At 34.5% G+C, this 12366-nt stretch overlaps 1 protein-coding gene and 1 pseudogene across 3 annotated transcripts in view; one reads left to right on the top strand and one right to left on the bottom strand.

Annotated features, from left to right (window-relative positions):
• The window catches only part of RASA2 (RAS p21 protein activator 2), a 114263-nt gene that overhangs the window by 70312 nt on the left and 31585 nt on the right, over nt 1-12366 (top strand). For all 3 annotated transcript variants that reach the window (XM_059920192.1, XM_059920191.1, XM_059920193.1), the window contains exons 10-14: nt 9115-9271; nt 9641-9789; nt 10406-10520; nt 10950-11024; nt 11467-11590. In XM_059920192.1, coding sequence (XP_059776175.1) covers nt 9115-9271; nt 9641-9789; nt 10406-10520; nt 10950-11024; nt 11467-11590 — 620 coding nt within the window. The remainder of the gene's footprint in view (nt 1-9114; nt 9272-9640; nt 9790-10405; nt 10521-10949; nt 11025-11466; nt 11591-12366) is intronic.
• Nucleotides 4996-5565, bottom strand: LOC132365211 (large ribosomal subunit protein uL22-like; annotated as a pseudogene).

The raw sequence follows: 12366 nt of genomic DNA, 5'->3' as shown, positions 1-12366 counted from the left end.
GCATAGTAGGTCATCCCCTTTCATGCACTGTATATGCAAATAAATGCTTACTTTGAGCATATTTTAAGTTTTTAATGGATAAGCCCAAAGTCATTAACACTAACTGATTTGGCCATTTATTTATTGTTGCAGAAATATAAGTACAGTTATATTAGTTTTATGACTTGTCCTCTGGTACTGAGATAGAAGAACTGAATTGTCTAGGAATATTTTCCTGTTCAAAACTTAATCTTAACTCTAAAGAAAAAATATAAAACATTTCGAACTTTACGTAAGAGTTGCCCATGTGAGAAGATGCTTGATCACAAATCAGCATCTATAGTTCAGAAGATGGGCATGGGAACTGTAGATGTTTGAAAGCAAAAGGTTTATTGTAGGGATTCAGCTGTTTACGGGATCTCACCAGTGATTTTCCTACCCCAGCTTCCATTGAAATGCACCATGGATGGCTCTGATGTTATTTTCTAAATGCCTATGATCTAGATGTTGTTGAGCTGATCCAGTTAACACACTTTTCAGGAGCTCTAGTGGCTCAATATTGGCTACAATATTACCTTTTCGTGACTTCTAATAGTGACATTAAACTCATGTTAATGTTCAGACATTAAACTGATGTTAGTTTCCTTAGTAGAATCAGTGTGAAACTATTGTTTTTTTTCTGTCTACAGCACCTAAAAGTGTATATCCTTTCCCCTCCAGTAGGTTGCCCAGTAGCCCTCATGCTAGACTTGGGTTTCAACTGAGTATAAACAGCATGCCTTTCTCATTTGCCTCTTAAAGCCCCCTTTTTAGGGCTCGGTTTCAGTTGCCTGGAAGAGGAGTTGAAACTGAGTGTTCAGATGTTTCTTACTGTGGACAGCAGTCTCATTTGTCTTTAGGATTTTGCTTCTCCTGAGTGCCGTCAGGCATTTTTCACTTTGGACTCTGTTGTCCTCAAACAGTTCTCCGTAGTAGACTGATACTTATTTCTATCTATCTATCGATCGATCTATCTATCCATCCATCCATCCATCCATCCATCCATCCATCCTAGGTCTTAGTTGCAGCATACGGGATCTTTAATTGTGGCATGAAGAATCTTTTAGTTGCAGCATGTGGGATCTAGTTCCCCTAACCAAGGATTGAACCCAGGTCCCCTGCATTGGGAGCACGGAGTCTTAGCCTCTGGGCCACCAGGGAAGTCCCTAGACTGATATTTAGAGTCTCAAAAATTTTGTTTTATTTTTACCTCTTGCTAATGCAGATCTAAGATTTATTAGTCTTTATGGTGGCGTTTTATACGCTGTAATTTCCAAAATGTGTCCATAGATGGAAACTTGGTCACTGTGAAAAATTGATGAACATTTGAGGCTCGTCATTCACCCCTGCCAATCTTCTTCCACCTTCTATAAAATTAGCATACTGTTTAAAAAATATTTATTCATTTATTTATTTGGCGCATCGGGTCTTAGTTGTGGCACGCAGGATCTTCGTTGCGGTGCGCGGGCTCTTCATTGCACTGCACAGGCTTCTCTCTAGTTGTGGTGCGTGGGCTTAGCTGCCCCGCTGCATGTGGGGTCTTAGTTCCCCGACTAGGGATCGAACCTGCATCCGCTGCATTGGAAGGTGGATTCTTAACCACTGGACCACCAGGGAAGTCCCTAGCATACATTTTAAAATGAACTCAGTTCATTAAGTCTTTAAAATGATAGGCCGTGCTATTTGGTACAAAATAAAATGTGAGTCCTTGTGCCTCCCAAGGCCCCTCAAAGTGAACTTGAAATGTGCCATTATAGCCTTATTTTAAGTAACAGGTCTCCAGACAGGCCCTCCAAATTCGGCAAAATTTGTAGAACTACCTAGGCAGGATGTAAGAACACTAACAAACAGAAATTAATTTTATTCCCATAGATTTTTATTTTTTTTGCTAATAATATTTTAAAAGTAACCTGCCCAAAAGTATGTGTTAAAATTTATACAGCATGAAATAGAAACATCTGCTAATTCATTTATACTTCCCTGCATGTAAGGAAATATAAAAATGTGAATGCAGTTTTCTTTTAAGTCAAATTAAAACTCAGCCTCCTTTGTCAATTGTAGAGCTGCAGCATCCCCTTGTGGGGTTGATGGTAACTACATGAAAACTCAGGAAAAGCTTTATTTACCTTCAGCATTTCAGGCATATTCTTTCTAATCTTAATATTCTAGCTCATTAGTGTTGATAATATCTAGTTTTAACTTTATCATATGTAGATCACAGAATTTGATTAGACTTTTTGAATAGGTAGTATACTCACATGGTTCACAGTTCAAAAGGTAAAAGTCTATCTCCTGCCCCTGTCCCCCAGCTAACCATTTTCCCTCTTCTGAGGCAGCCACTAGTTTGAGATTGTGGAAGTATTTTATGTAAGTATAGGCAAACACGGATATATCCTTCTTTCCCATTCATTACACAAATGTACACATTTAAAAAAAATTTTTATTTTATGTTGGAGTATAGTTGATTAACAATGTTGTGTTAGTTTCAGGTGTACAGCAAAGTGATTCAGTTATACATATACATGTATCTATTCTTTTTCAAATTCTTTTCCCATTTAGGTTATTACAGAATATTGAGCAGAGTTCCCTGTGCTATATATAGTAGGTCCTTGTTGGTTATCTATTTTAAATATAGCACTGTGTGTACTTGTCAATCCCAAACTCCCTAACTCTCCCTCCCCCCCACCCTTGCCCCCTGGTAACCATAGGTTCATTCTCTAAGTCTGTGAGTCTGTTTCTGTTTTGTAAATGAGTTCATTTGTGTCTTTTTTTTTTTTTTAAGATTCCACATATAAGCGATATCATATGATATTTGTCTTTCTCTGTCTGACATAACTTCACTTAGTATGATAATCTCCAGGTCCATCTGTGTTGCTGCAAATGGCATTATTTCATTCTTTTTTAATGGCTGAGTACTATTCCATTGTATATATGTACCACATCTTCTTTATCCATTCATCTGTCAGTGGACATTTAGGTTGCTTCCATGTCTTGACTATTGTAAACAGTGCTGCAATGAACATTGGGGTGCACATATCCTTTTGAACCATGTTTTTCTCTGGATATATGCCCAGGAGTAGGATTGCTGGATCATCTGGTAGCTCTATTTTTAGTTGTTTAAGGAACCTCCTTACTATTCTCCATAGTGGCTGTACCAATTTACATTCCCACCAACAGTGTAGGAGGGTTCCCTTTTCTCCACCCTCTCCAGCATTTACTGTTTGTAGATTTTTTGATGATGGCCATTCTCACTGGTGTGAGGTGATATCTCGTAGTTTCGATTTGGATTTCTCTAAGAATTAGTGATGTTGAGCATCTTTTCATGTGCCTCTTGGCCATCCATATGTCTTCTTCGGAGAAATGTCTGGTTAGGTCTTCTGCCCATTTTTTGATTGGGTTTTTTTTTTATATTGAGCTGCATGAGCTGTTTGTAAATTTTGGAGAGTGATCCTTTGTCACTCTCATCGTTTGCAAATACTTTCTCCCATTCTGTGGGTTGTCTTTTCATTTTGTTTATGGTTTCCTCTGCTGTGCAAAAGCTTTTGAGTTTAATTAGGTCCTTAATGGACACATACTGTATCATATTCTGTACCTTACTTTTTTTCACTTTCAATTTAGTAGAACTTCAGTAAGTATTTGTTGACTTTTTATAGTGGTTAAGAGTATGGACTCCAGAACGAAACTGCCTTGGTTCAAATCCCAACTCTGTCATTAACTACCTGGGTGACCTTGGACAAGTTGTTCCACCTGCATGCCTTTGCTTTCTTTGGCTATCAAATGGGGATAGTACAAACAGTACCTGCCTCCCAAAGTTGTTAAAGGATGAATTGGTTTCATGTAAAGTAAGTTACAAGTGGGTATACCGTGGGTATAACTCAGGCTCTCATCATTATAGTTATTGCTGCTGTCATCACCATTATTCCACATCAATACATATAGAATTTCTGCATCTTTTTTTTTTTTGGTACCAGTATTCCATTGGTTTGTAATGGTATAAATAAAGAGAACCTTAGTTCTCTGATCATCTAGTTCAGTCTCATTTCACCAGTTACATCAGTGTCAGAGAACTTAACATGTGCAAAGCCTTTGTGTGATTGTACACACTGGTACAGTAATTTCCTCCTAAATGATCCAAAATGAACATTAAGAAAATAGATGCAAACATCTTTTCATGTTATAATTTAAAATTTTGAAAGTAAGATCCAAGTAGTAAATAAAACACATGGTTGGAGTTTTTTTCAATATAAGCACTTTATACAAATTTAAAACTAGATTAATATTTGCTTTAAGATGAGTTGGTTTTCTAGTTTGCTAATTTTGGCACCTATCTTTAATCTCCTATCTTTAGTAAAACTCTGTTGATAATGATTATCTTTCTGGAACCAGAAATAACATTTAAGTATTAGTAATGGTGCCTCTGAACAGTTATTTTCCAGATTAGGCAGCATTATACACAAATAATTGTAGTTTTTGCCTGCCTACCTCAATTTTAATTACACAGACCTTGTTAAAATTTTTCAAATGCCGATTTTTTTTCTGTTAAGGGGCTGTCAAAACTGCTGACTCTTGAGAACATTAGGATTGCTTTTTTGTCTAACTATGAATGAAAAAAATACATGTGAGCAACTGAGTGCCACTTTCAGTTGATAACTTCTCTTTGTTTCCTGTTCCTTATTCTTTCAAACTGAAACACTTCATTCAAAAACTGAAGAAAATATACTTGAGGTTGTTTTTTTTTTGTATCCCTAGACCTCAGACACACCAGATATCCTCCACTTAACAAATCTTGAGGTTTTTCTTTTTAGCTCTAATTCGTACAAGACTGCTTAATTCACCAGGGCTCCTTTAGATTGTTTAAATTGAGATTTTTGTAACAGTGTTTTAAAATAATAAATTACATGTACATAATTATATAAATAATGACATTATGTATAGTTATTTTATATATATATGTTTTTTAACTTTTACTTGCATTTATTTTTTTGCAGCATTTATTCCCGGGCCATAAGTTTTTGTTTCTTCAGTTTCTTCTGGGATATCTTTTTCTTCTGTGCAACCTCCTCTTCTGGTTTAGGAACAATCTGTTCTTTTTCTGTGAGGATCATCTCAATGTGGCAGGGAGAGCTCATGTATGGGTTGATCCGACCATGAGCTCTGTAAGTCCTGTGCCGTATCTTGGGGGCTTTGTTCACCTGGATGTGCTCAATGACCAGAGAATCTACATCTAAGCCCTTAAGTTCAGTATTACTCTCTGCATTTTTGAACATGTGCAGTAAAAATTCAGCACTCTTTTTGGGCCTCCGACCCTGTGTCCAGCCCCACTGTTTGGCCTGGGGCACACCTACGAACTCCACCATTGTAATGATGGAATGGCGCACATTGCTTCTGTAAAGTGACATCCTTCAGATACTTGGTGGCTTTTCAGATATGCATACACTTAATGGCCTGGGCAGTTTCACGAGTGTTCTTAAAGTGAACACGAAGATTTGAACCTCTTGATTTGCCTGATTTTTTGTGGTTTTCTGGGTCAAGTGAATATCGAACCATTTTTAGAGGTTACCTCAGGCCGTTTACCGGAAAAGCTATTTAATATATTTTAAGTGGTAACAGTTATATGTATATAAATGTTTTATAAATAACATTTACTGTGTACAAGGCACTATTCTAAGTGCTTTACTTATATAACCTCCTTAGGGATTAAATCAGTTAGATACTATTATTACCCCTTATTTAAGAGGTAAGGAAACAAGCACAGAGAGATTGAACAGTTTTCCCAAGGTCATACAGCTATGATTTGGACCAAACTCTTTGACTCCAAAGTTTGTGCTCTTAACCAATGTACCATAATAAATTTGTACTTTGGCATAAATACTTTTGAATATGTTTAAAACTCAAAAGTATTCTCTGTTTTAAGCTGTCAGCAAAGATTTGAGTGTCCCTTGCTTATAAAATATTATTAAAAAGAAAATCGAGTGAGTGGTCCCTTCTCATTTAAAAAAATGATCTTTTCAAGGAATGGGTAGGACAATTTTGAAATTCTGTATTTTGTTCAAGTAGACATGGGTGAAGTATTTTGTCCATAGGAATTTCTTATCCTGCCAAAGAAACCCAAGGAGACAAGTTTAAAAAGAGCGGCAGGAGCAAGCCCTTCTGGAGTTCCTGAGCATCCTAAAACAGTGTATGCATAAAAATGAATAACTGCATAACACTGCCCTAATCCCTCTGCAAAGAATGTGCCATGTTAGGACTATAGACCTATTTTGCGGGTATTTTGTAGTTTTATGAGAGTACCAGAGGGATAAAGCATATTCCTTCCCCCAGTAATTTGGAGATAAGGGAATTAGAGATGCCCTCTGAATATAATTTCTGTAGAACAAACCAAAACAGAGTCTGTAACCTGACTAGAGTTTGAGGACACTGTTTAGGATGGATAGGTGCAGTCCCTGGGAGGCAGAGCCGGGTTTTAACTGTAACGCAAGTAATTTTATCCTTCCGTATATGGAAAACATGAGTTAAAATAGAAGGGGCAGAATAAAAATGTATCCCAAAGAGGCCAACATGGGTGGCGACTGCCCATTCAAGCACAGTCAAGCGGTAAGGGGATTCTGTTCTAGAAGTATTGTTCTTTCCTTGGCAAAATTGTCTTAGCTGAGAGATTCTTAAGATTTCCTTAGATCTCTGTGTTGTGTCTCTGTACTCACCACAGCACCTTCTGATAAATAATTTGGCTTTCCAAATAGCTTACCAATAGGTAAAAAATGTATTGATCAAACATAAACAATTGTATTAACAGGTAAAAAGAGGTATTAGTTGAAGTAGGAGATGTAGATGAAACACTATGGGAAATGTTGATAATTGTTGAAGCCAAGTGATAAGTGCATGGGGTTGATGGTGAGGGTGTTGCTTACTAATATTATCACTCTTCTCCCTACTTTTGTGAATTAACATTTCCATAATAAAATGTATTAGTCACAAAAAAGTGTGGGTCTCTTTGCCATTTGACTGTTGTACAGTCTTTCCTCGGTATCCATGGGGGGTTACTTCCAGGAACCGTGAAGTTCAAACCCATGTTGTTCAAGGGTCAACAGTATTTCTTTTCATAAATTTAGTAATTGGCCTTCTATTTTAAATATATTAGTCTCTGTGCTCAGTCATTGCAATTCAGGTTCACTTTGAGATGTGCTGTTAAAACTAGGTATCTGAGTCTGCAAAGCTACAGAACATACACTGCATTGTTGGAAGTTGACCAAAGTGATGCCCACATCAGGATGCTTGAGGATCAGCCAGCTAGACTTCCCTTAGAGGCACTTCAGAGTCATCTTTGCTAATAGCCTTATTTCCAATTATTTCCATAGGCAAATTGTTTAAATCAGTATTTCTCAAATCAGAGACTAGAAGTTCTGAAGGTTGGTCTTCTGAGACAAGAATTCCTGTTTTGTGGGTAGTGATATAATTTCTGTATAATTTCTTCTCCTTATATTACCATTCCTTCATCTTTTAAACTTTGCTTGGTTAATTCTCTAGTTCTCTTTTATATCTTTATCATATCTTTCTGAAAGCTAGAATTCTATTAAAACCCCCTCTCTTCTATTTTTAAACAAGTTAGTCTATTAGGGGAAGACATCAAAAGTAAATATCAAAACTACTGACTCCTTTATACAAAGCATTCTAGCTAATGAGTGAAGGAGGGATGATAGAATTATAGTTATCATTTTGCAACCTGTGCAGATTAATGACTCTCGGCAGTGGTCATCAGTGATTGCTAATATCACAAAAAGAGGAAACAGTCAGACATTAGTGCCTCTTGGTGGGACTACACAACACTCTAAATGAAATGTTCTTGCCAGAATATGAAATCTGAATCTAACCAAGCCCCTAGATCTATCTACAATACTACAGGAAATACAGAGGAGACAAAAGAACATGTTAAATGACATCACAGAAATAGAGTTAACACAGTCCCAAGTCTGGAAAATTGTATAGATAAATTACCTGATTTCTTAGTGGTTAGAGGGAATCTATAGGTTAAAAGAAACTTAAGCTATCAACCAATTACAATCTATAAAACTTGGATTTGACTAGAATATAGAAAACTGTTTAAGTTTGGGAGAATTTGCATACTGATTGGATAGTAATGATTTTTAAAAGTTTATATATATATTTATAGTTATATAGTTACATATACTTAAATATTTATAGATGAGATTATAAAACACCTGGAAATTGTTTTAAAATAATGCAGGAGTGGGATGGGAGGAGTGAGTAGAGAGATGGCTAAAACAAGAATAGCCTTGAGTTGATAATTATTGAAGTTAGGTGATGGTACATGGGAGTTCAGTATGCTACTCTTTTTACTTTTGTATGTATTTTTTAATTTCCATGACAGAAAGTCTTTAAAAATAACTTAGATTTCTGGTTTTGGTCCTACAAACTTCTCTTGAGTTTTAAACACTTCTCTTTCCTTGGAATATTTAAAGCTGCCTCTACTTTTTACATATATATTTTTTGCCTTTTACTTACCTGAAAAAATTCATGTAAATCTGATTTTTGCAAATAAAAACATTTTCAATATATTTGCACTGTTAATCCTTTAATAATATAAAAATCCTTTATAAACCTTCTATCACTAACTTTTAAAAAATAAGTTCAAATTTTTACAATGTAGGATTTACCTTAAAATGAGATCACTTATACCTTCTTGTAGTACGTCTTATCTATTTCAACCAAATGTGTCTTTCTTAAATTTAGTTGGTAAAGAGTTATTTTTGATAATATGTTGGATTTTGTGTTTTATTTTTTATTTTTTTCCTAACCTGCAAGCTAATCAGACTCTTATTCAGTCCTTTTGAGATCTTGATTTTTGTATTATCTATACTTTTTTTTCCTGGATTAAAATCTATTTTTAGCTTTCTATTTCAATAGACAGCCACTATTAAGCCTCTGAAAATTAATACTCTGCTATTTAATGAATTATCCTAACATTAAATATTAAATTGACTTTTTTGATTTAGTTTTTTGATAGCTTAGCTGTTTGTTTACCTCACCAACTTTGATGCCCATTACCATTGCATAGAATTGATTCTATTTTTACTTTAGGTACTTGCTACAACCAAGAGACAACGGAAACAAGTCATCTAAAACTGATGACCTGGGATCCCTTCGATTAAATATATGTTATACAGAAGACTATGTGCTTCCTTCAGAGTACTATGGTCCTTTGAAAACCTTGCTGCTAAAATCACCAGATGTTCAGGTACTTTAAAAATCTTGTGTGTTACTTAATATGGAAAGGCTAAAATAATTCTGTAAATGATGAGGAAAAGATTTCAGTGTATCACGTTTTATTAAAACTATATATACATGTGTATATATGTATATACACACACACACTCTGTATGTATGTGTATATATATATAAATATATATATATTCTGAACCAGAGTACTGTATACCAATATCTGCTCCAAATTTCATCTCTGATAAAGATCTAGAAAATTAAATATTATTCTATACAACAGTTATCATTAATGAACATATTTGAATTACTTTTTAAAGGCTAATGATTGAATATTTAATCATGCTTCTTTGATTTTGTGCTTGTTTTCTACCTTTCTGTATTCTAGCCGATATCTGCCTCAGCTGCTTACATTTTGGGTGAAATATGTCGAGATAAAAATGATGCTGTTTTGCCCCTTGTACGACTGCTGCTCCACCATGATAAACTTGTTCCTTTTGCCACTGCAGTAGCTGAATTAGACTTGAAGGATACACAGTAAGAGTTATATTTTATTAAATGTTAATTATGTGCTGCTGTTGAAATTGGACCTTAATTTGCCAAATTGCTTTTGTAATCTCAGTTCTTTTGTATTGACCAGCCTTTCTGTATAGAGGTCTTAAAAAGAACTGCTTAGCAAGTAATAAAAGGCAGTTCTTTAAGTTAGCAAGCAGTATCCACCAACAGTAAAGTTAACAATTAAAAGATTTTTTTCACTCATTGTTAAAATATCCTGTTACTAATCTTTGCTTCTTTATTGTAATGAGTCACATGTCACAAATAAAACACCAGGACAAAAGGGTTTTTTCCCCCTTATCCATTATGTGGCACCCTTATATGCCCATGTGTGACATTAAAAGCAATCAGATGGCTTCCTGTTCCTGTCATAGTCTAACACTTGTTTTAGACACACACTACTTTTGTAGTTCAAATATAGGTTACTTTTTTTTGCTAACTTATTTTTTTGTTTTTGCTAAGTTTGAAAATCCTAATTGTAGCAGGTTGGTAAAAATTACTAAAATTGTATATATGACCAAAGTCGAATACCTCATTATTGATTTTACAGCCTTTGTTTATTACACTTGGTTTCACCTTATTTCTATTTGTATTTCAGAGATGCAAACACAATTTTTAGAGGAAATTCCTTGGCTACCCGATGTCTGGATGAGATGATGAAAATAGTGGGAAGGCACTACCTGAAAGTAACATTAAAACCTATTCTAGATGAGGTACAGAATATAACCTCTGATACTAATAGTTTGTCCTTATTATAGCATCTCTTTCATCAAGTTATCTACTGATGGGGATGATATATCCATTCACACATTACTGAAAGAACACAGGTGAACACTTTAGAAGTAAAATAAATGATTTACTTTTCCATCAATGGATTTTTACTTGAAGGGCACATTGTAGTATACTCTACATAATTATTTCTTTGTTAATAGGGTTTATTTTAGCTGGAGTTTCAAATATATGAGAAATGTTTTTTGATATAGTTCTTTAGGCATATTGTATACATTATCTCTGGATGGGAGTTTTAAACTTCGTTACAGTTTTAATTTTTATAATTGTATGATCAGAAAAATAATAGTTATTTTCATTTTGCCAAATTATTTAGAAAAGAGCATTAGATGAAAAATTAATCTATTTTCCAGATATGTGAATCCTCAAAATCCTGTGAAATTGATCCTATTAAATTGAAAGAGGGAGATAATGTAGAAAATAATAAGGTAAGTCTTCACTGTCTTTATAACTGCATTAAAATTGGTCTTAATGGTATACCTATCTCCCACTTATGTTGTAGTAATGTTATTTGGAGGGAAGCAGTGCTTTTTATTTGCATAATGCCCATACTATTAGCAGCATTTCCTATGTCTAGTTTTTAGAATGTTATTTCCCTCATTTCTCTTTGGATCATTTTATTCTCTGCTGCTTCTTATGAATTTTATTCCATACATTCACCTCTTATATCTAACTAGTCTAAATCTAATTCATTAAATGAGTTCATTAAATGTCCTTTAGCTGAGTGCGTTTAGAGAAGGGAAGCAAAGCTTTAGAATACTAGATGGTGACTGCCTAATATATCTCATTTTCGCTGCGTTTTTTTCCATAAAGGCTATTGAAGATGTATAAAAGTCAAAATCTTAATGTTTACCTTTTTAAATCCTGCAGGAGAATCTGCGCTACTATGTAGACAAGTTATTCAGTACAATTGTAAAGTCAAGTATGAGTTGCCCCACTGTAATGTGTGATATCTTTTATTCTCTAAGGCAAATGGCCACTCAAAGATTTCCTAGTAAGTGCCTTGTTTTACTAAAATACGCCATTTTTTTTTTTCTATACTTGATTTTTCTGTAGATTTATTATCTGTTTGGTTTATGTGAATGTGTTCATGGTTTGTTAAGTATGGTCTTCTTTCATTTTTCAAAATAGTTCTAGCTTTTTAATGAAACATCTGATTTAATTTTCTTGTAATCTCAAAACAGAATACTCTTGTTTATTTCAATATAATAGCAACTTTATACAAGCAAATCAAAATCAACAGTAATTTTAAGAAAGGCAGAAACTTAGAACCCTGACAGTATATAAGTAAATATTTATACCAGCTGCTTATGAGACTGTTAAATATGATAAACAAAAACAGCTTTGTTATTTGTACCAACTACCTTTTCCACTTGCATGCATTCAAAATAGTGAGAATTTTTAAGTTCTGTACAACTGACTAGATTTGACAGTTTGAGAATGCTAAGGTTTTAGTGATGAGAGGTTTTTGCAAAAATGGTTTTAGACATTAGAAACATCTCTCTTGCAATATACATAGAATTTTGAGGTAACATATATCAATATCTGGCATGCTTTAATTTTGCAAGAACACCTGTGTCAAGGCTTTGCTTAGAAACATTTCAATTAAATTAACAGTTGCTATCTCTGATTGTCAATACTTGGAATTATTCTAATTATATGCATCTCTAATAAGTAAATAAACTTACTATGGCTGTCTTTCCAGATCTGCCTGTAATTGGGGGGAGGGTAAGGAGGTAAGGCAGCTGCTTAAATTATCAGTCTTATCCA

The sequence above is a fragment of the Balaenoptera ricei genome, chromosome 4 (genome assembly GCF_028023285.1).
Source record: "Balaenoptera ricei isolate mBalRic1 chromosome 4, mBalRic1.hap2, whole genome shotgun sequence".
Classification (NCBI taxonomy): Eukaryota; Metazoa; Chordata; class Mammalia; order Artiodactyla; family Balaenopteridae; genus Balaenoptera; species Balaenoptera ricei.
The sequence above is the reverse complement of the archived record's forward strand: the minus strand, read 5'-3'. Positions and strand labels throughout refer to the sequence as shown.